Source organism: Maylandia zebra, linkage group LG23 (genome assembly GCF_041146795.1).
Source record: "Maylandia zebra isolate NMK-2024a linkage group LG23, Mzebra_GT3a, whole genome shotgun sequence".
Classification (NCBI taxonomy): domain Eukaryota; kingdom Metazoa; phylum Chordata; class Actinopteri; order Cichliformes; family Cichlidae; genus Maylandia; species Maylandia zebra.
The window spans coordinates 20,977,339-21,002,316 of NC_135188.1; the positions used below are offsets into that span (position 1 = coordinate 20,977,339).

The window sequence follows — 24,978 nt, forward strand, 5'->3', positions numbered from 1 at the left end:
TTCTGATGCTGGTCTATAAAGCTCTGAATGGTTTAGGACCAAAATACATCAGTGACCTCCTGACCCAGTATGAACCTTCCAGATCCCTCAGGTCATCTGGATCCGGTCTTTTATCAGTTCCTAGAGTCAGAACCAGACACGGAGAAGCTGCATTCAGCTTTTATGCTCCTTATATCTGGAACAAACTCCCAGAAAGCCTCAGATCAGCTGAAACACTCAGTTTATTTAAATCCAGGTTGAAGACTCACCTATTCTCAGCTGCATTTGAATAAAGCACCAAATCCACACTTTTAAGCTTAAATTTCAAAACTTACACTAACTACTGATCTTATCTATTTCTGATTTTATCTGTTTTGATTTTATATACTGTTTTGTTTGTTTGTTAAGCTTAAATTCCAAAACTTACATTAACTACTGATTTTATCTACTGTTCTTATTTTATCTGTTTTGATTTTATATACTGTTTTGTTTGTTTGTTTGTTTGTTAAGTGGGTTTAGAGCTCTGGGTAGCTCCCCAACTGGGTCTAGACTGGGTCTAGAGAGTATTTTAAATTCAGGGAATTTAAAATAGAAAGTAGCTCGTCCACAGAAGGACTGGTAGCTCCCCTTACGATAAGGGTTCAGATCGCGCGAACAGGTGTGAAATGTGTGTGTTTAGTTAGTTAGTTTGTTTGCTTGTTTTAATCAATTTTAAATCATGCTTTTTATTTGTTTTTGTTTCTAATGTCTCTGTAAAGCCCTTTGAATCACCTTGTTGTTGAATTGTGCTATACAAATAAATTTGCCTTGCCTTGCCTTGCCTTGCCTAAAGCATATAGTTAGGGCTGGCTCAGCTAGCACTGAATCCTCCCTTAGTTATGCTGCTATAGGTGTAGGCTGCTATGTGTTTATACACCTCACTGCGTTTAATCATTAATTATTATTGGGGCAGCAGTTATAATATAAAAAATTCTCCACACAAATTCTTGGCTTCAGTGCTTTGTTTTACACACAGCTATGTAGCTGTGATAAATGACATTAAGCCCACACAGCATTCAGTTTTAAACAAAAACACTGATAACACAGTAGCAGCAGTGATGATGATGCAGGCACAGTTAGAGGAGGAGTCAGTTCACACACAGAGAAGAGCAAAAAGGCGAAGCCATTAAAGAGATGAAAAGCTCAGGCTGAGTGAAAGAAAACTTGTTTCCAACATCCAAAATAGCAGTGTTGTTCCTGTAATCAAAATCAAAACCTTTATTGAGAAACAGCGAGCGGGAGTGCTTCATCAAAGTACCTGATCAACAAAATCAGATGTGAAGAAAGTGTAATTTTGCAGCTGCTCCATCCTCTGCTGTTTTGTTTTACACAGAGAAAATCATAGTGAGCCTCTGGCAGTTGTACTAAAAGAGGCAGATGAACAGTTAACTTTGTCTGTTAGCAGGTTTAAATTATACAGCTTGGTGTATAAGTTTATGACAGTTGTCCTATTTTGAATGGAGGTGATACCTGTAGCAAACAGGGGTGAGTCTAAAGGGGGGCGTGGGGTGTACTAGACCATATTTATTTCAAGGCTTTTGCAACGTTTTTTTTTTCAGAAAATAATATAAAATATTGTATTATTTAAATTGCTTTAATATTACACGAACTAAACAATAAAAGCTTTTTTGCACAATCCAATAAAAATTTACATGGGTCATTAAACTGTGAGCTACTGACCTGAGGATGTGAGGTTGGACACTGAATTACTATTAATACTAATTCAGGTCTACCCCATCATTACATCCATAAAATTAAAGGATTTGCTCAGATTTTGTATTTATTTTTTACTGTTTTGTTTGTTATGACATAAAATAATTCCACAGAGGAACAGCACAGTTAGTTGATGGTCAGCAGCTGGACTCAGAGTTGTTACTGTGGATCACGGCCGCTGGAAGAAGAGGTGCTGGGGTTGCTGCAGAGCTCCCAGTCACAAAAGGCAGACATCACAACACCACCTGCTAAAGGCTAAAAATCAAAAATCAAAAATGAAAAAAAAAAAAAACCCCCAAACAAAAATGGATCGTGCTGTTAAAGCACTCTGTGCACTATTCCTGTTGTCATTTCCCTAAGAAATTTGTGACAGAAAACGAATAAATAAGTGAAAATACAGAGTATGACTTTTTCTTTAAATGACCCCATGATGTTATATAGTAGTTATAAGTATTAAAATGGTGTGATTATTAGTTAATACCTGCCAAGAGGTGTAACAGTAATACAAAAACATTTTGTTTATTTATTTCATATATTTATTTATATATTTCAAATAAAGCAAGCAGGCCTAGTGTGGCTGTGTCAGAGACGGGTTTGTTTGTGATCAGGTTTGTTTTATAGCATCAGAGTCACAGCAGGAAGTTGTTGCTGTTGTGGTAATCATTGATAAATTTAAAGACGTATTAAGGTGCAGCAGCTGATCTTTGAACTATGAGCTGCATCTTAAGACTCTCTTATGGTTTAAAGTGTTCAATGTGGCGGCAGCCAGATCACAGAGAAGAAGCAGAGGATTTTCTGTTTTTCTGAACAGACGTGGTCCACACAGTGGAGAGCCAAAGAGTGAAGAAGTTCTTTGGAAGGAGCTGAGTAAGTGAAACTTTGATTCATTAGAGTCTCTCAGGTTTTGGCTTCATCACAAAGCAGCTGCTCTATGTTAGTGTGTTTATTGCAGAGAACAGATGAAGACTGTGATACATTGGATAAAGACTCAAAAACATAATGTGACTTGAATAATAAACTTGACAACATCCACAAGTAGATATTTGCTTTACTTTCTTCTCTTCAGACGAACAGTCTGTGTCAGTGTCTTCAGACGGCTGCAGGTTGTTACCAGCTTCATTAAATGTTTTTCATTCTGCATTTTATGTCACATCTGCCACTGTTTGGTCCCCCTTAGCAGAGGAGATCAGACTGTAATGTGACGTTTCGTAAAACTCAGTTTTCTTGTGAACTTTGAACAGGCTCATAATCAAACTATAAAACGAGCTCTGATTTGAGAACCTGGTTTAGATGCTGGACTCCAGTCTGACTGATACTCAAGTTGTTTTATGGGCATCAAGGTTCATGTTCATTTGTTAAATATTCTCCATAATTCGTGGATAATATTTAACATCGATCGGTGAGCTCCATCTGCTGGTTCCCTCAAGTGCTGCTCTCAGTCTCCAGTTATGCTGCAGAATGGATTTATGGAGGCTTTGAGGGATTCACTGCAGTTCTGCTGTAGTTGGTCCCTCACAGCTACATAATCAGTTGCAGTTCCACTGATACGAGCTACACCAGTTCTATGGTGCCTACAAACAAGACATAAAATACCAACAGATTGTAAGGGAGACCAGGTAGTGTGAATGATCACATATGTGACATGTGATGTGTGGAGAAGCATAGAGAGAAAATCAGTAATAAATACAAGGTAAAATTAAGTAGCCTGTCTCACTCACTGCTGATAATTTGTGGTAATAGGGGTAATGATAAAACTTGGGACAACCTTTGGGATCAATAAAGTTTAATGAATGATTTTTCTGTTCTGTTAGTGAAAACTTATTTATTATTCTCATCCAAATAAACTTCTGTTTCAATAACCACAAAATCTGCATGTATAGAATCATGAGCAAATTGCATTAAATAAATAAATAATAATAAGTTATAAGTAAATAATAATATATATAAATTTTTCAAAAATGATTTAAAAACTCAGCTCACTGCCACAGTGTGAAGTTTTATTCTCCCCTGGAGGCTCCATTCATACCACCATTATTTTCATAGAAATCTGCCATAGATGTTAATTCAGGATTATTGATTGCTGTGTCTCTCTGATAAAACCACAGTATCATCTGCAGCCCCCATTTTTGTTGTGAAAGTGGAGTTTTAGAATAGAAGTTTGATTAATTGATTATCTGAGGTTTTGTTAACGTGTTTATGTAGAGATTTATTTAATCTTTGATGTCTTGGAAATCAAACCACAAAGTTCCTCCAACAATAAACTTTACAAATAGCAGCTCACAGACTTTCTACAGAGAGTCTACAAGTAGAGATCTGTTCTCCTCACAACAAAATAACTGTCTGAGTGTTTTAATCAGAAGATTGCAGGTTGGTACTAACATCATGAAATGTTTCTGACCATCCACTTTACATCACATCTAGCACTAGGGATGGGTATCGTTTAGGTTTTATCCGATACCAGTACCAAACTGGTACTTTTGAAACGGTGCCGGTGCTTAAACGGTGCTCGAACCGGTGCTTAAAGAATGGAGAACACAAAATTGGTCCAAAAACCTCTCATGTTCAGCTGTTTCTTTGTAAAAAGATAACAATGTTAGCCTTTTCTGCAGCTATAGGGGATTTATGGTATCACTCTTGGCTGGAAGCAGTGCTTAATCAATGGAAAAAACACAAACTTTGTCCAAAAACCTCTCATGTTTGGCTGTTTTCTACTTTTTCTTTGGTCATTTTAGCCTTTTTGGCCAGGGTGAAGGGAGTATCTGCCATCAAACAAGAAGACAGCCGCATGTAGCTATGATGATGTTTGCTAGTTCACCTTACATGCATTAATGTAATAACGTGTTTAGCCTCCTCAACGTAAATTACACACGAACAACATTAAGCTACTCACGCAGAGAAGAATGGCTGCTGCTGCATCATCATCCGTCATCATTTCTGCTACACTGGCAGGGCTAGGGGCCAGGACTCTAGTCTTCGGGTTTTTGCGGGATGTTGCTGACTCCTGGTCCGATAACAGGCAACCCACCCGCAGTAGATGTGCTCGATGTGAGGTCTCGCAGCAAGCTATCAAATACGGCGCATTTCTCGGCTTTTAACAAAATGCTATACGTCGCCAGGTGTTTCATCAGATTCGAGGAGTTACCTCCTTTGCACAGTATCAGCTTAAAGCACTTGTTGCAGGCTGCTGAGTTTGCATCTTTTGCTGTGAAGTACAGCCAGGATTTGACCGCTTCGCCTTGGGCATTTTTAATCTGTAGCTCTGCTCTAACAGAACGTACGTACCTGGACCCGCCTACTATCCTCGGAAAGGTAAAATGATTGGCTAGAATCCAAAGTGTGTGACATCTCAGGAAAGAAAAGCACCGAAATAAAGCACCGAAATGTGCGCTGCTTTTCGGTCTGGTTGCTACCGGTACCCATCCCTATCTAGCACTAGTTGATCCTCTTTTTTTTTTTTTTTTTGTGTCCCGTTTGGATCTTTAGCCATCAGAATTGTTGTCTTAAGGCCAAGAAAGATGCCAAGCGGATTTATTTTACCAAGTGGATCATCATGGCCTTGCCCAGAGCGTTCTCACTCCCGAGGCGTAACATGTCGACGTTTTGTCTCGTCCCGCGGCGTTCCTGGGGAACGCGAAAGGAGACCTTCGGCGTTCTTATGGTACGCGGCGGGTTATGGCTGGAATCCAGTGAATGACACTCCCGCGGTAATAGACGTTCCAGCCCTGTATTCCAGCCCTAAACCTAACCTTATCCCTAGCCCTAACCATAACCTTATTCCTGACCTTAACCAGGTCTTTAATGATGTTAAATAGCGTGTTTCTAAGCGATTTGAAGAAAAAGAGCGAACATGTGTAGATTCAGTCCAGACGGTTCTCATATGTCCTCTTTTTTCCGAGGTCGTCATTTAGGAACGTGGTGGGTAGCCGAAAACGTAATATGGTGACGATTTGTCACCTAGCGTAAAATGTTACGCTTTGGGAGTGAGAACGGGTTGCCTTGCCATATTGGTCCATTTGATTGACCTTTATTATAATTATGAATTTATTTTATTTTCGGTTGCTACAAACGGGACAGACATGACTGAGGGATAGGACAGGGAGAAAGAATGAAAGAAAGAGAGGGAGAGAAAGAAAGCCAAAGGGGAGAAGAGACGGTGAGAAGGGGGGGAAGAAAGAAAAAACAAACAAACAAACAAAACACCTGGATCACCTGTATGGAGAAAAAAAAACAGAAGAGAAAACAAACAACAAAGAGCAACATAATAAAAAAAAACAGCACCATCACAATAAACTAGCTAGCAGTAGATAACAGTAGATACTAAATAATAAACGATATTGTGCAGCACGCAAGATGGACAGTGCACAATGTGCTTTGAGGCAGCAGCCAAGAAAGGTGTAGTCCGCGTCTGTGAACACCCGTGTGTACACCTGTGTGCATACCTGTGTGGATCAGCATGCTTGTATTCCAAAGGTTTCTCCATGTAACGATCTGCTAGGGAGTGTGGGGAGCCATAGCCCCGTCCACCAGGGTATGAAGCAGGTATGGAGGAGATCCAGGCCCCAGAAATCCAGAGGCCCCAGAGTACAAGGACCCGAGGAGGACCACCAAAGGGGGGGGGGGGGGGGGGGAACCATGCCACCATCCTGGGAAGAGCTGAGTAGAGCCCCAAACGAGAGGTCACCCCGCAGCTACGGAGCAGAGACCAGAGGGGGTTGCAGTGGCGTGCCCGCGGGCTCTGCCGGCAGCCAGCTGTGCCAGAGAGGACCGAGCTTCAGGCCCAGAGGCCAGAGGCCTGAGGGCATCCCACCCCCCGGAAGGAGCCCAGCCGGGCCGCAGGCGCCCGGCCCCACCAATTGGCCACCAGGAGTGAGCCGGTACATACATGAGCGCCCAGCCCCAGACGACAAGGACCACCAACACACCAACGTCTGAGGGCATCAGCCACCGGCAGGGAGTGTGGTGAGGGGAGATAGACCTCCGTACTTTAGAGGGCCTGAGATGTACCCAGAGAGGTTGAGTCTAAGACCCAACCTGACATATAGACACAGACGAACAGGCACACGCGGACACAAACGTGCATTCCCACCCCATATGCACGACCAAATACTCAGCACTCACCCAATGTGTAGACAGACATAAATAGACACTGCACAGACAGTCGCACTCCCCAAACATACTCTATATCCCAGGTCCAGGTACCCCCGCCCTCAGAGGGGCAAGCCGCACCTAGACCCAGGAGATGTAACCCTTCTCTCTGGGGTGGAGGCAAGCGGACCACCTCCTTATCTGCAGTAGCAGGGAGGCCCCGCATCCCAGACCCCAGTCTGACGGCCAGCACCTCCTCCCAGCCCCCCAGCCTTGACGGCTAACAAAACCGGGGTGAGTGAAGACCTCAAACTTCCCTACGCCCGCTCATATGTAGTGTTGCTGTGTGCTGTTCTAAAGTGCATTTAAAACTCAGGAGAGCATGGTACTAGCTTCCTCTCAGAGAGCAGCACGGCTCCTCCCGAAAACCCTTAGTGTCTAAATGCATTTAAAATTGAGGGTAGGGCACCAGCGCCAGAGGTGGGTTGGAATAAATCAACCATCCTCTGGATGCTGTAAAACGTGCCCACCCCCAAGGCCCTATATGTATGTGTTATGTGAGAGTGTGAGTAATGTGGATGTCTAGGTTGCAGAATAAAATTGAGGCACAGGCGGCCAGAAGGGGACAGAGGGGGAGTGCCTCCCCTGCACCCTGGTGACATACCTGCACCCAAAGCCCTGTGTGTGTGGGTGGGTGTGGTAGAGCGGGAATAGGGAGGCAGCTGAGGATGGGGAGGGAAGAAAGGGAGGGGCAAATGGCCCCTCCCTGGGGCCAGCTCCCACGCTGACCCCAGTAGGCACCCCCACACTCTGGAACCCACCAGGGCAAGGGGGCCCAGGCCCATCCGGACCGGGGCCCGCAGCAGCAGCACCGCCCAGCCCCACAGAGTCCGGGGTAGCCCACCTGACTCCACCCCAGAGAAAACTGCACCCACCCCATCATCCAATCATCTCCCAAACTACACAAGACAATAGACACCCAGGTTGAGTTCATTCTCCACCTCTCCTATATCTCTCCCCCCACCTGCAGAGTGAGCTCCTGTAGAGAGGAGACCACCTGCAAAGATATAACAACCTCCCCACCAGTTAGAGAGCCCCCTAGTTGGGCCGATGCACCAGTGATCCCCTGCACCGTGGGTGAGCCCCCCTTCACCCACCCGCCCACTGCTCCGGCGACACAACAGCCAGGACCCAAGCACCCAAGGCCCGGCCAGCACCCCAGACCAGGGGGCGGAGCACCCCCAGACCCCCAAGCCTCCACGCCCGTCCCGGACCCTCCCAGGGGCAGCCAGGCCAGTAACCAACGTCCGCCAGCACAGACCCTCCCCCATCTCCGCTGTATGCAGCCACAAGGAAAACACCATGTAAGAGCCCCCAGAGCCCCTAACCAGGTCATGGCCACATCCCCCAGGTTAGACCCTCTAGGGAAACGTCCCTAGGGACTCCCCGGACGCCCTAAGGCCGTCCCTACCCCCATATCAACCACAATAGCGAAGGCAGGACCAAACCATGGCCCCCCACCCCCACTAGGTGATGAAGCCAATCAAAGGAGCTCAAAGGGATTGATCAAATGTGATGGCAGAGGTTGTATCAAGACTAATGTGATCTATTAGATGGTTTTTATATTGGTTAGAATTAAGATTATTTTTATTTTTCCAGTTAATGAGGACCATTTTCTTGGCAATGCATAGGGCCGTAAAAACAACGTGGGCTGTTTTTATTTCTGCAGTGACCTCATCCAAGTTGCCCAGCAAGCATACTAAAGGGGAGGCTGGAATGTTACATTTCAGACACTTTGATAAGTCTTCACATATCTCACGCCAAAATTTCTGAACTGGTGGACAGAACCAAAGAGCGTGGATGTAATTGTCTGGTGTATTTGCTATGCAGTGTGAGCAGTTGTCAGAAGGCGTATAGCCCATCTTGAACATCCTATGACCAGTATAGTGCACTCTGTGTAATATTTTGTATTGTATTAATTGCAAACTGGGATTTCTGATCCATTGAAAGGTTTTTAAGCATATCTGAGACCAAAGGTTTGGGTCTAAGTTGACTGATAAATCTGCTTCCCATTTTGCAATAGGAAGGGATATTGATTCATCTATTTTAGAAAGTGTTCTGTATATTTTAGACAATAATTTGGGGGGTTTTAGACTAAAAAATTGTACCACACTTGGTGGTGTTTGTAATTCAGCTTCACTGGGATTAAATTTCTTTTTTACTATGGATTTAATTTGTTGATATTCCAAAAATCGTTTCTTGTTGATCCCATATTGTGTAACTAGTCTGTCAAACGAAATAAAGTCTGTTCCTTCCAACATATGTTCCAAGTATTTAATTCCTTTGCAACTCCAATCAGGAAAGTTTATCATATTATTGTTTTGTAATATGTCCGGATTGTTCCAGATAGGTGTACGTTTGCATGGGATTAATGAAGACTGTCATTTTTAGAAACTCCCACCATGCTGTCAGAGAAGAGCTAATATTGATGCTTTTAAAGCATTCATGTCGTTTGATGTTTGAACTGATAAATGGTAGGTCTGAAATTTCTAGGTTATTACATAGTGCCTGTTCTACATCTATCCAAGGTTCATCTAAGAGGGTATGTTTAAACCATCTAGAGATAAACTGAAGCCTGTTGGCTAAAAAATAGTGATTAAAGTTAGGCAGATCTAATCCTCCTTTATCCTTGGTCCTTTGTAGTGTTTTTAAGCTGATACGTGAGGATTTATCTTTCCAAAGGAATTTAGAAATATACGAGTCTAGAGATCTGAACCAATCTTGTGATGGCTTATTTGGGATCATTGAAAATAAATAGTTTATTTTTGGCAAGACCATCATTTTTATTCCCATGAGTGAAATGGGTAAAGATTTCCATCTAGCCAGGTCGCCTTCTACAGTCTTTAAAAGTGGGATGTGGTTTAATTTAGTTAATTCTGAAAGTTTAGGAGAGACATTAATACCTAAATATTTTATATTTCCACATTGCAGTGGGGAAGGAGAAGAATTATGGAAGGAGCAATTAATCGGTAGAACTGTTGATTTCGACCAGTTAATTGAATAATCTGAGACACTTGAGAAAGAATTTATCAATGCAATTACCCCAGAGATATTGGTTTGTGAGTTTTGGAGAAAAAGTAACACATCATCTGCATAAAGGCTGATTTTATGTTCTATATTCTTACATTTTATGCCCTTAATTGTTGTAGCCTGTCTAATTGCTGCTGCTAGTGGCTCGATAAAAATTGCAAACAGTGAAGGGGAGAGTGGGCATCCCTGTCTGGTGCCCCTCAGAAGAGAGAAGCTGGAGGATGTTTGGTCATTTGTTCTGACACAAGCTGTTGGGGAGTTATATAATATTTTTAACCAGTTTATGAAAGAGGGTCCAAAACCAAATTTATGTAAAGTTGCAAATAGAAATTTCCAGTTAACTCTGTCAAATGCTTTTTCTGCATCTAAAGAAGATATTATGGTTTCAGTGTTTTTACTGCATGAGTAGTCTATTAAATTAAGTAATCTACGTGTGTTTGTTGATGAGTGCCTACCTTTTATAAAACCAGTTTGGTCAGGATGAATTAAAAGGGGGGTTATTTTCTCTAATCTTTTTGAGAGAGCTTTGCAGATTATTTTATGGTCTACATTAATAAGGGATATTGGACGATAGCTTGAAGGAAATACAGGGTCTTTGCCTGGTTTTTGTAAGAGACTGATATTTGCAGAGTTCATATTTGGTGGTAGTCTACCATTTTCTTTGATTTCCTGCAACATCCTGTGAAAAACTGGTGCCAGAATTGTCCAGAATTCTTTGTAAAAATCTGTTGGAAAACCGTCTGGACCTGGAGCCTTATTATTGAGCATACTTATCAGAGCTTCCTGGAGTTCATTAGTTGATCCTCTTTAAAAGAGCAGTTTGACTGTGATGAGATGTTTACTTGGACTCTGAACAGGCTCATAGGCAAACTATAAAACTGGAGATGTGATATGAGACACTGGTTCAGGTGGTGGATTGCAGTTTGATTTTGATGTGCATGTTGTTTTATGGAGGATCATAGTCCATTATTATTTCCAGTTTGTGAAACATTTATCATCATCTTTCCTTCATGAAATATGTTTCAGCATTTTTCAAATTTTTTAAATGTCCAAACTCTTTGAAATAAATAGTGTCAGTCAATTAATTTGATCCACCAGAACACCCATTCCATGTTCTGTTGTCACGTTCTGTGTGTCTATTATAGACTGTAAATCACTACAGACTATATAGAATTCATATAGACTGTATATTATAACATAGTAGACTGTTATCATGTTTTGTTCAGGAAGTCAGAGTCAGAGCATGAGGTTATTACAGATTAATCATTTATGAGATGAAAGCATCATATTAAGGTGGAACAGCTGACTTTTGACCTGTGAGCTCGAGCTTAAGACTCTTTCATGGTTTCAAATGTTTAATATGACGACAGCCCTCACACATAGAGGACTGATGACAGAGATGATTCAGAGGAATTTCTTTTTTTCTGTCCAGAGAGCTGCAGAGTGAAGTTCACGGGAAATAGCTGAGTGAGTAGAAATCTGACTCATTAGAGTTTTTAAGAGTTCCTTTTCATCACAAAGCAAAGTTTCATTTATGTGGAGAACAGATGAAGACTCATTTGGATAAAGACTCAAAACCAAAAAGCTGATCCAGTATAACTCTATATTACATCTCAGTAATAATACTATATAAAAAAAAAAATAGTGGGGTAATAAGGTGAACACAAAAATGTAATCAAATGTACACATCAACACACACTGACCATTCGGCAGTCCAGCTTATTTGCTTTTTATTAATAATATAATTTCTCTGAAAACAAATTAGTTTAACATCGCTTTAACATATGGGGCTGGTCTTGTACAGTTACATGAACTTTGGTGTCATTTAAAAAGTGCCTGTTCCCTATTATCACTTTATCTTTTCCATTTTATTACCCCACTGTAGTTACTCCTTCACAACCACAGTTACATTGTTCATTCCCAGTTTAGTGTCGTCTGGGCAGCAACATTAATTCCTGGAGCAGTTTTTTCCCCTCGTGAAATATTGTGGAGGTCAGCTGTGTGGCGGGCAGGAGTTGGACCCAAAAATAAGAAATACATTGAAAAGCAGCTTTATTGCTTCACTTTTACCAAAGCACAACATAATATCAGATCAGAAACCAAAACTAACTGGGAGACACAGCTATGAGGTAGAACATGGAAAGGACGAGGGAACAAACTGAAGAGAGAGCAGCTGAAACTAACTACAGGTGGTGAGAGAGGGGAAGTAGAGCTAAATACAAAGCACAAAAACTGTAGACCACCAAAATAAAACACGACAAAACAAAATAAAAATGCAGAGTTGATACAACAGGAAGGTAAACAAACACAGAACTGACTTGACAAGAGGGTACAGGGAACAAAGGGGAGGTATGATATCAGGAACAAGAGACATAAAAAGCAAACTAAACCAACTTTGGGGAAAAAACTAAGAAGACTTGAGAATAGAAATACTAAACAAAGTTGAAATTAAACAGGATATTTGGAGTAGAAGACTAGACACAAAAGAATTGAAAGTATAATTCAAATCAAATCCTGGAACACCTCACGTCTCAAACTCAGAATATTAAATAAGAATTAAAAAGTCCAAACATAGAAAACACATTTGTCAAAAACCCAGAATAATGACAAATATGTTTTATCTTCTATTTTAAAATGGAAGCCATCAGCAGCAAATATTGAAATAAAAGCATTAAAACTATTTAAAACCCAGTGTTGGAGTTCTGATACTGACACTATTAAGCTGTCAGTATTAAGTACAGTATTAAGTACAGTGGAACCCCGACTTAAGAAATTAATTCGTTCCCGAGGGTCTTTCGTAATTCGAAAATTTTTGTAAGTCGAAGCACCCATCGCGCCTTTTGAGTGAACGATAGTCTATAGGCTATTTGCTAACTGCAACAACAATACGTAGTTCAAGTGGAACAGCGAAGCCAAGTACAAAAGCCAAGGGGGTTGTCGCATGATTTGGAAGGCATTGTGGGCTCAGCCAATCAGAGCCAGCAGATTTCGTTACGCGGGCATTTTGCCGTAATATGGGCAGAAATATTGCCGTAACTTGAATTTTTCATTAAATGGGGTATTCGTAAGTCAGGGTTCCACTGTATAAAGTCAAAGTTCCATACTTTTTCATCTACTGTTAACTTAAATATTTCAGTCTGACACTGACTGACAGTCAGACACGAGTGTTAGGATATATGTTGTCAAATTGGGGTGGCTGTGGCTCAGGAGGTACAGCAGCTCATCGAAAAATTGGAAGGGTGGTGGTTTGATTCTTGGCTGCTCCAGTCTGCATGCCAAGGTGTCCTTGGGGAAGATACATATGTGTTTTCATGGAAAGTTGTCATTGATGTGTTCTGTTCATTAAAAAAGCCAAGAACAGTTCAAAGCTTATTAACCAAATCCAAAGACTGTCTACATCATTCCTGCAGCTTGTCATCCATCTTAAATTGCCTTGGGTGTTTATTGTTGATTAATTTTATTAAAAAATGATTTAAATAAACTTTAATTTAAATGCATAAGACCTAGTTTCATGGTCTGACTGCATTCAGCTGACACTGAGCTGAAGCAGAAAAGAAGCAGCTGATGGAAATGAGGATTTCAGTTGATGTGCACATGAATGATTTGTGTTTCCTCTGCAGGTGAAGGTAGAAAGTGTGTGTGAGCTGATGTGGATGTGAATTCAGCAACATGGATCAGTGTGAGGACAGAGAGGAGGGAGTCCCTCCCTCTAAAACCACTCTGTGTGGGGAACATGAGAGCCAGACCAAAGCTCAGAGGTGAGATGACCATCTCTAACTGTCCAGGACTCTAATCCATGTCACAGCTCAGCACTCACATCACTGCTTCATCATTATTCACAGGAAAAGACGTAAACGTAAACGTGGGAAAAAACATAAAAATGGACAAGGACCTGAACCCAGCTGTGTTTCCTTACAAAGTGATGTGTCAAAGGAATTTAATCCTGATTTTAAAGAAAATCCTTCTTCTACAGAAAGGTAATCTGTCTCGAAATGTTGCAACTCAGTTATTCTAAACAAATTTTCCAACATATTTGATGTCAGCTCATCTTTTTTTCACACACAGTTCTATGTTCGTATGTGAAGCTGTGTGGGTTTGTGGTTTTTTTTTTTTAAATTTGAAAAATGAATTTTTCTAGGATGTTGCTGTAGTGAAGATGCTAAGTGTCATTTCGACAAACAGTATTAACACATCTGACCTAAAATCCCACAAAAAAAAAATGCACAAACGTGCAGCCAATGCCTCAGGTGCTTTTTGTACAACTATTTAAAATTACAAAAAAATCTGATGTCATGTTTTTTGTTTGTTTTTGTTTGTTGTTTTTTTGGGGGGGCGGGGGGTTGCTGGCAAGCACTTTCAACTTGTGAGCAGTTTTCTTCAAAAAACATGTTTTTACTGTTTCTTCCTGCACTAGCAAACACTGCAGTATTCAGGAAAATTTAGTATAACTCTGGTTTTACTTGGCCTATTAACACAGGTTTAAAATTGTAGTAGACTCCTGAAGGTTGAACTGAAGCTCAGCACTCCCATCACTGCTCCATGATTATTCACAGAAAGAAATCTAGAAGAAGACAAAAACGTAAACAGAAAATTAAACCTGAACTCAGCAGTGTATCAATAAAGCAGCAGGTTTGTGAAATGTAATGGATAATGTGTCTCTAAACAAGACTATGTTCATCTCCGTTAAAATGATTCTGTGTTTGATATATAGAAAATGTACTTATAATGTAATCATGTTTTTGTTTCGCTTTTTCCATCAGGAGCTTTGAAAGATTAGACTGTCCTGTACCTAGCTGTGTATCCTTGAGCAGTGAAAAGTCAAAGGAGTTATATGGTGTTAATTTCAACACAGAGCAACAGTCTGCCTCAGAGAGGTAATGTGTACCTAAAATTTGGAACTGAGTTGGAACAGTTTTTTTCTGTTATGTGAACTAATTTTTCCATGATTCCTCCACAGAGTGGACCAGGAGAGTTTAGAAGTTCTCAGTGATCAGTCTTCCCAGCAGCAAGAAAGGAATCTGGACTCAATATTTATGGTTTGTACATGTACAAGAAGTACTTTTATATCTGTTCTGTTCACAGACATCGCCATTCTGCAGTTGGAAGAGCAGTATATCATGCTGGTTAACATTTTTTCAAAGGATAAAATAGAGTAATTTTCATATTTTGTATTCAGCACATTTCATTTAATTAAAAAAATATTAAAAAGTAGTATGTTTGCCACAATTATTTGATTGATTGTTTTATTTTATTTTGTGCCATTTACTGGCTGATGGAAAGTTTGCACTGTCCACTTTTTTTTTTTTTGTTATTTTGACGACTCCCAACTGAATGCACAATGCAGAAGTAATGACTGCTATTATAATCTGGAGGCTCCTAGTTTTCTTGTTAATTGGAAGGTCAGGTCCAGGGTCAAAGTACAGGCTTTTAATTTGATCGCATTTCATGCTTGTTACAACTCCATATGACACAAACACAAATTAATCAAAATTAGAACTGATTACGATGAGCAAACATCCTAAAATTAGCACGTACATCCAATTTTTGACAAAGTAAAATGTAGGGAAAAAAGTTAGTTGGGTAAAAATAAAAGTGCTTTTTTTTTTTTTTTTAGTTATTTCTGGTTTTTGTTTTCAACATGACCGAGTAGCAAATCAGCAACTCTACAGCAAGGCAAAAAAAAACATGGACAAAGCACTTTTTTAAAATTCTCTTCCAGCTCCTAGAGGACAACATTTTCAGCTTTGTGAAGAATGAGATCAAGAAAACCAAGAAGATTCTCAGCCCAGATTACTCAGATGACTTAGAGAGTCAGGGGGAGGATGAGGTGGTTTTGGAAAGTGAGGATGAAGAAGAGCAGAAGAGGAGCATGAGAGATGCAGTTGTGAAGATCATTCTGCACTTCCTGAGGAAAATGAAGCAGGGAGAACTGGCAGACCGTCTGCAGAACAGTAAGAGGATTTCTCTAAAGATTTAAAACAGTGGTTAAATGATATGAAATTTATAGATTTACATTTCCTTAATTCTCAGCCTGAAAGGTTTTGTGAAGTTCATGATCCTGAAGAATATATTTTTTGTGTGTTCTTTGAGAATTTCCCACCCTGTGCCCACATAAACTTAAATCTACACTGAAGAAGAAGCTCTGCACTGTTTTTGAGGGAATTCCTAAAGCAGGAAACCCAACCCCTCTGAATCAGATCTACACAGAGCTCCATATCACAGAGGGAGGGACAGCAGATGTCAATAATGAACATGAGGTCAGACAAATAGCAACCAGGAAACCAGACAGACCAGAAAAAATAATCAGACAAGAAGACCTCTTTAAAATCTCACCTGGAAGAAATAAACCAATCAGAACAGTGCTGACAGAGGGAGTGGCTGGCATTGGGAAAACACTGTTGACACAGAAGTTCACTCTAGACTGGGCTGAAGACAAAGCCAACCAAGACATTCAGTTCATATTTCCATTCAGTTTCAGAGAGCTGAATGTGCTGAAAGAGAAAAGGTTCAGCTTGGTAGAACTCGTTCATCACTTCTTTACTGAAACCAAAGAAGCAGGAATCTGCAGCTTTGAAGATGTCCGGGTTGTTTTCATCTTTGATGGTCTGGATGAGTGTCGACTTCCTCTGGACTTCCACAACACTGAGATCATAACTGACCCTACACTATCCACCTCAGTGGATATGATACTGACAAACCTCATCAAGGGCAACCTGCTCCCATCTGCTCACCTCTGGATAACCACACGACCTGCAGCAGCAAATCAGATCCCTCCTAGCTGTGTTGACATGGTGACAGAGGTGATAGGATTCACTGATCAACAGAAGGAGGAGTATTTCATGAACAGATTTAGAGATATGAAGTTGACTAGCAAAATAATCTCCCATATCAAGACATCACGAAGCCTCCACATCATGTGCCACATTCCAGTCTTCTGCTGGATCACTGCTACAGTTCTGGAGGATGTGCTGAAAACCAGAGAGAGAGGACAGCTGCCCAAGACCCTGACTGAGATGTACATCCACTTTCTGGTGGTTCAGGTCAAAGTAAAAAAGGTCAAGTATGATCGAGGAGCTGAGACAGATCCACACTGGAGTCCAGAGAGCAGGAAGATGATTGAGTCTCTGGGCAAACTGGCTTTTGACCAACTGCAGAAAGGAAACCTGATTTTCTATGAATCAGACCTGACAGAGAGCAACATTGATATAAAAGCTGCCTCAGTGTACTCAGGAGTGTTCACAGAGATCTTTAAAGAGGAGAGAGGACTGTACCAGGACAAAGTGTACTGCTTTGTTCATCTAAGTGTTCAGGAGTTTCTGGCTGCTCTTCATGTCCATCTGACCTTCGTCAACTCCGGAGTCAATCTGCTCAAAGAACAAGAAACAGCTTATCAGAACTCTGAAACAAGAAAATCTGCAGAGACTCATTTGTACAAGAGTGCTGTGGATAAGGCGTTGCAGACTTTAAATGGACACCTAGACCTCTTTCTTCGTTTCCTCTTGGGTTTTTCACTACAGACAAATCAGAATCTCCTACGAGGCCTACTTACACAGACAGGGAGTTGCTCACAGACCAATCAGGAAACAGTCCAGCATATCAAGAAGAAGCTCAGTAAGAATTTGTCTGCAGAGAAAAGCATCAATCTGTTCCACTGTTTAAATGAACTGAATGATCATTCTCTAGTTGAGGAGATCCAACAGTCCCTGAGATCAGGAAGTCTCTCCACTGATAAACTGTCTCCTGCTCAGTGGTCAGCTCTTGTCTTCATCTTACTGTCATCAGAAAAAGATCTGGATGTGTTTGACCTGAAGAAATACTCTGCTTCAGAGGAAGCTCTTTTGAAGCTGCTGCCAGTAGTTAAAGCTTCCAGTAAAGCTCTGTAAGTTATAATAAGTTTTATTCTTGAAAAATTCTGCTATCGCTTTAACAGAGAATAAAAATATCATACTTTGCTATTGTCCCATCAGATTGAGCAGCTGTAACCTCTCAGAGAGAAGCTGTGAAGCTCTCTCCTCGGTTTGCAGTTTCCAGTCTTCTAATCTGAGAGAGCTGGACCTGAGTAACAATGATTTGAAAGACTTGGGAGTGAAAATATTGTCTTCCGGACTGGGAAGTCTACATTTGACACTGGAAACGCTCAGGTCAGATTTCTACAAATCATTTAAAATCTGGTTTGTATTTGTAACCATGTTACACTGTAAACTGTAATTAGTTGACCTTACCAAATATATATATTCAAACCTTAAAAAAAGGAAAGCAAAGCAAAACCCCAAACCCTGCAAACAAACAAGTGGAAATTTAGTAGGTTTTAGTAAGAATGGATTTTATTGTGTAGTTCACTCACACCTAAGTTTAAATTGTACATATTTATGTCATATGCACACTTAAATTAGTAAAGACTACTCAGAAGTATTATTATTATTAATAATAATAATAAAAATAATTATTAATAATACAACTAATGTTAAAGTTCTTGCAACATATGATTTTTTAGTTGCTTTCATTTGAACAAGAGTCTCATTTATGCATTCAAATCATACAAACTGATTACCTCATTAAAGCAAGTGTTACTCTTGTTATTCAAATGCTTCTGGACTCCACAGATAAGTGAAAAACAGATTCCATTCTCCTACAATAGTTACATATATAGTTACATTAAAAAAACAGAGGACAAAATACAGTTCAAAGTACAGTTGTATTCACATTTTCCATTCCTCATTTCTAAAAAAGTCACACTATTCATCTGAAAATAAAATTAGCATCAGTGGAGGTTTTAGTAGAAAAATATTCAGGAGGCCCAAATTTCAGAAAACAGGTTTATTCTGCACAAGTTGCCATTGCTTACATATTAGAAGTGACAAAGCATTTTTTATGTGTGATGATTTAGAACCATATCTGCAGATATATATTTAGTTACATTCAGACTCTAAAAACTTTGAGTTCTCAAACTTTGCAGATTTAGTAGAAGTCTCTTAGTTTCTGTTCCAAGCCATGCATCAGCCTTTGAATGAATTTAAATGCATTTCATTGCTTTAGGCTACACCATGTGTAAATCATTAACAGTTGAAATAAGAGGTAAAGTAATTGATGAAGTTTCTGAAGGCAGTCCATTAAAATACCTCTTTCAGAAATGACATTAGTAGACTCTGAATCAAGACGGAGGGGATTTGGAAGGAGAGCAATAGTTTCCTCATTGACAGCGCCCCCAACAAACCCCATTAGTGCCAGAAGCCTGTTTGGAAGTAAGCAAAAGCAACAGATGATCAGTTATTAGCAACTTCACAGAAACCATATTAATACTATCCATCCTCTTCCATTAATTTGAGAGGTGGGGTACACCCTGAACAGGTAATCAGTCTGACAGACAACCATTCACAGTCACAGCTATGGGCGTTTTAGAATCACAAGTTATCCTAATCTCACTGCGGGAATACCTGAAGAGAAAATGCAAACTCCCAGGCCAGATGGTGGAGTGAAACTCAGGATACTCTTACTGTGAGGCAAAAGTGCTAACTACCACACCACTGTGCTTCCCTGTTTATACATTTTTTTTAAAATCACCTTGAAATTCTTCTTTTTTTTTAAAAGGGGTGTTTAAAAATAATTAAAGACTAAGGTAAATGTTATGATTTCATACTGTTGACCTTTTCCCTTTTTATCCAGTAACTGAGATAGACTAAAACATCCATTGCTCAAGATGAATGGAGTCAGCTGTGATATGGCGCTTGCTCATTGGGAAAGATCCTCCCCAGCATTTCTCTCTGATTAGAAGTTAGTCTGCAGCCACTGTGCACCTTGTCCTAAACTCGCATATATACAATTAGCATTAATCTCTATTAAACTCTAAATAAGCCACATGCAAATCCAAAACAAATTCGCCAGAACTCCATGTGATCAATAAGATCTCACTTTAATTAAAACATGTTCTAGTTGTCCAAGGAAAACTGGTGACAATTCTGGTCTGTCCCCTACTTTATACTTTATTAATCAGCCTCACCCCTTTTTTTTTTTTTTAATTTATTTTTTATTTTTATTTTTATTTTTTATTTTGGAGACAACTTAATCTTTGCATTAATTGTACAATTTTTCTCTAAGAGCATGCATCTGTTATGTATGATCTCTACAGGCTGTCTGGCTGTCTGATTACACAAGTAGGTTGTACTTCTCTGGCCTCAAGTCTGAGCTCTAGCTGCTCCTATCTGAAAGAGCTGGACCTGAGCTACAATCATCCAGGAGGGGCAGTCAAGCTGCTGCAGAATCTGGAACTGAAAACTCTCAGGTATGGAGAGACTTGTGCAGCCATGGAGTATGAAGGGGTATTAGGGCTAGATCAAGTAAACAAATGGTATTGATCATTCTGACAATAAAGTCGATATTTCAAGATTAAAATCAAAACACTATTTTGAGAAAAAAGTCAAAATCTAGACATTACAGTTGTTCTTTCAAGACAAACTGCCACGTTTGCTATACCCTCTGCAAAACTCCTTGTGCTAGTGGAAAAAGTAAGTTAATTAAATAAATGTATCAGCCTGATCTTCTGATACAACATGCACCCTCTTTATTGCACGAGGGTGTAACTATTGGTATCCTTGCATGTCTCTATTGCCAACCATTTCATTTTGTTCAAATCTGACCAACTCTTCCAAGTTTTAGTGGGGATTTTTTCTTCTGAGACTCAGCTTTCTGCACCATCTTTTTAGTGTACTTGTACTTATTACCACACTGTGTTTATGTGCTAAAATAGAAATAATTTCCTTATAACTACAACCAATTCTGAAGTACAATGTCACTTGCTGGTTGAGAAACTGGTTGTAAAATCTAACCTGGTTGTGAGTGTAGGGGAAATGTGGGGAAGGGTGTCAGGACTTTCACTGGAGGCTAAGGTACAAAGTGGAAAAAGAGGGAACAAGTTGCGTAGGGGGCGTGAGCATTAACTGCAGTGTCTAATCCGTTGAAGAACAAATTAGACTCAATGACTTTGTCCTCCAACGCTGTTGGATGGCCTCAATCTAGTGATTCATGCCACACCATACCTCACTCATGCTGTTCTGCTCGGCCTGACTCCAGGCCTGATGGAGGAATTGAACTCAGGAACTTCTCGCTGTGAGGCAACAATGCTAACCACTGGGACAATGGAGTCAATGCAGAAGGTTATGTAGTCAGTGATACACTCAGTAAGCCCATTGGTGTCCTCACCATGAGGTTCACAGAGTGTCTCCCACTCTGTCACCTCAAAACAGCCACTAAGGCCTCCTTTGACCACCTCCTAATACTCCTAATGGTCACAGGCTTCCTCTTCACAATAGGCACATAGCAGAGGCTGAGCTAACTCAGGTTCAGGACCCAGTGGGGGGAACAGAGGAAGATAGTTGAAGTCACCGAAAGATATAAAGGCACTTGGGTGCTGAGTCTGTAACCGGACTATGGCAGAGCGAATAATGTCACATGCAGCTGTGGGGTTAGCAGAGGGAGGAACATAGACAGCCACCAAGACAACAAGAGTAAATTCACTGGGCAAAGAACAATGTGTGTCAATCCCAAAAGGTTAATTCTGTTGGAGCTGAGACAGAAGAAGCCACTTGGATGGGTGTCAAAACGTTTCTCCCACTGAAAACGCTACGTCCAAATGAACAGAATCAACCCTTTGGGAGATGCTTTCCTGGATGATTGAGCATTCACCAAGACAATAAATAGAAAGAGTGTCATGGGAGGGAGGCAGGAATGGTGGACCCAAAGTGCAGACTCCAGGATGTGAAAAAGTGCACTCAAACAGTTTTATTGCTGGACATCAAAATAACTAAACTGAACTTAAAAATAAACTATGCAGGCTGGCTGACAGACAAAACACACAGTGCAGAATGAGGAACAACACAATGATGAGCAGGTTAAGACGTAGACACTAAATACAAGAGGTGAATAGGACCAAGAGGAAACAGCTGGGAGACACGGCTGACACCGATTACATAGATGAGCTGGAGGAGCACGTAAAACTGAAAACACTGACATAAGACACAGACCTTCAAAGTAAAACAGGAAACTCAACACACATGCAGAGACACAGACTCAGAACTGACCAAACAGGAACAGAGGGAGTACAGAACCAAAACCTATCTAGAAAATCTTTAACAGAAGACTTAAACAGAATAAACAAGAACATAAGATAATATTAACAAAAACACTGAGTCATCAGACTCAGGACCATGACAAAGAGCATGTTCACAAGTGTAAGGACAGGGGTGCAGAAGAATAACAAAAGGATTGGTGCTGCGGCTGCAGTGATCTGGACTCTGTACCGGTCCATCATGGTGAAGAGAGGGCTGAGCATTAAAGCAAAGCTCTGGATTTACCGGTCAGTCTATGTCCCTACCCTCAAATACCATCACGAGCTGTGGGTAGTGACCCAAAGAATGAGATCACAGATACGGGCAGTGGAAATAAGCTTTCTTTGAAGGGTGGCTTGCCTCTCCCTTAGAGATAGAGTGAGGACTTTTGCTATTCGGGAGGGACTCAGAGTAGAGCCATTAAGCCTCCTCATTGAAAGGAGCTCGTTGAGGTGGTTAGGGTATCTGACAAGGATTCCTCCTGGGTGAGGTGTTCTGGCCATGTCACACCAGTAGGAGAAAAATGTGGACTGTTGCTGTAGGAGTTTCCTCTGTAGAGTGAAACATTTTGGTAGGAGACCTTTTGAATTAATTAGTGAATATGTTTTACAATGGAAGATGATAGGACAGGATTTTAGGGACATTTTCTTCAAGTGTATGTATTAAATGTATGTGTATGAGAGCGATGTAATGTCCATGTGTGCATGCTGAAAGAGACTGTGCTGGTCTGACCCCCCTCCTCCTTTCAGGGTGGAGCCTGCTGGAGTCCGATGGTTGACACCAGGTCTGAGGAAGTGTAAGTGTGTTTTTAATGTGATTCATGAAAACAAAGCAGCACACATTCAACCATCTTCAAACTGTCACATCACTCATTCACATCTCTGATGTCAGGAGTCATCATCAAAGTGTCAATCAATGAACAGATGATGGATCAATAACTGCAGCTGGATTGTGTTTGTTTCTCCATCAGATTCCTGTCAACTCACAATCGACACAAACACAGTGAACACAAACCTCAAACTGTCTGATAACAACAGGAAGGTGACACGTGTGGAGGAGGATCAGTCATATCCTGATCATCCAGACAGATTTGATTACCAGTATCCTCAGCTATTATGTAAAGATGAGCTGACTGGTCGCTGTTACTGGGAGGTCGAATGGAGAGAACTGGTTAATATATCAGTGAGTTACAGAGGAATCGTAAGGAAAGGAGACAGTAATGACTGTTTGTTTGGAAGGAATGATCAATCCTGGAGTCTGAGTTGCTCTCATGATTATGGATACAGTGTTTATCAGAATAAGGAAAACACATCCATCTCCTCCTCTTCCTCTTCGTCCTTCATCTCTAAGAGAGTAGCAGTGTATGTGGACTGTCCTGCTGGCACTCTGTCCTTCTACAGAGTCTCCTCTGACACTCTGATCCACCTCCACACCTTCAACACCACATTCACTGAACCTCTTTATGCTGGATTTGGGTTATGGTTTGGTCAGTCTGGTGCTTCAGTGACTCTGTGCTGAGTTGAGTGTAAAGAGTTTCCTCCTGTTAGAGAAACACTCTGACTGTTGAAGAGATAGTTCAGTCTGTACATGTCTGTCTCTTTCACTCAGAAACACATTTTCAGATTTGTGCATTCAATCAGTTATTGTTTAAACTGTACTAAATGATTCCTTTTAAAGTTCCTCTTCAGTCCTTCAAAGATGGAAGCTTCCAGGATCCACGTGTTGTTTTTCTTTTTCCTCTCAAAGCTGCACAGTGAATATCAGTATGCTGTTTTTCTTTTAAGCTCAGGTGAGATGATTCAGTTCATTTTAGTTGCAGTTAGTTTGTTGCAAATGAGACAAACTGTGATATCAGAGAGGAGTCACTGAGCTTACCCAAAAGATCAATTTACTGTTCAGATATTCACACATTAGTCTCCAATGGATACAAATTTTATGAGCAGCCAGGGTTCATTGTGATATGTGTTTTGTTTTTAGAATAATGAAATATAGCTGGACTTTAACTTCCTTGTGGTGGCATTAAGTGATCCCCTAAATGTATTAGTTCCCAACATTATTCATTGTTGAATCACTATTTTGTGTTGGTGGATGCCAGTATTGTAGTTTTATTGTGAACCTGCTCAGTTTCCACAAAAAAAGTCTAATCGGCATATTACAGTGAGACTCAAGTTTGATCAGCAAATAAAATCTTTCTCCAATGTACATTCAAAGAACGATGAATTTTTAGTAAATGTTTAGTCCTCTTATTGGATGAGCATGACACTGCCTCTGAGAACCTAAAATTATGTTGGTGTGTCTAGACTTTTACATCGCTTTTTTGGTTGTGACCTTATTTAATTCCTTAACGTCTAGTGTATCATATTTGACACATACCGGGGGGGGGGGGGGGGGGGGGGGGGGGGGGGTTGCCAGTTTTGGGGATTTCAACATCATTGTGAATTTTTCAACAGTGTGAATTTTTTCCCCTGTAAAGCCTAAAAAAATTGCAAAATGTATTTTTAAGCAATTAAAAAAACATAAGAAAATATGTCATATATGGAAATGTGATTTTTTTTTTAATTTAAAAAATTAAACAAAAGAAGGTTAAATAAACACTATTTTTAAAAAAGTAAAATTTTCTGACAATTATTTCATGATTCAGGCTTTAAAGGGTTAATGTAAGTTATCTAAGATAACATAATTTCTTTCCTTTGTTGTAATGAAAACACGTGTTGTGCTTGTAACTCAAATAAAGCCATTCTTCATGTCATTATGTGTGGTAGCACTGATTCAATGTGGTTTATACCTTTGCTAAGACACTCAAGTTCAGATTTCATAGAGCTTTTGAAATTACCAGTCTGACGCCTGATCAGCCTTGATTTATTTTAATCCCAACTAAATTTATTAGTTGGGATTAGGTGGGACTTTACTGATCCCACGACGGGGAAATTTTTGCGTTACCTCATCTCAGGTATCAGAGGAAAATACAAAA

General features: G+C 40.4%; 1 protein-coding gene across 1 annotated transcript; it reads left to right on the forward strand.

The window, feature by feature from the left end:
- The first annotated feature begins 2,485 nt into the window (after positions 1-2,485).
- Positions 2,486-24,378, forward strand: LOC112430367 (protein NLRC3). The gene is made up of 11 exons (XM_024798609.2): positions 2,486-2,598; positions 13,527-13,664; positions 13,749-13,883; positions 14,667-14,780; positions 14,864-14,942; positions 15,626-15,857; positions 15,997-17,785; positions 17,874-18,047; positions 20,033-20,185; positions 22,757-22,803; positions 22,978-24,378. Exons 2-11 carry the CDS (start codon positions 13,576-13,578, stop codon positions 23,523-23,525), a joined length of 3,360 nt encoding a protein of 1,119 aa, XP_024654377.2. The 5' UTR covers positions 2,486-2,598; positions 13,527-13,575; the 3' UTR covers positions 23,526-24,378.
- Positions 24,379-24,978: the final 600 nt, after the last annotated feature.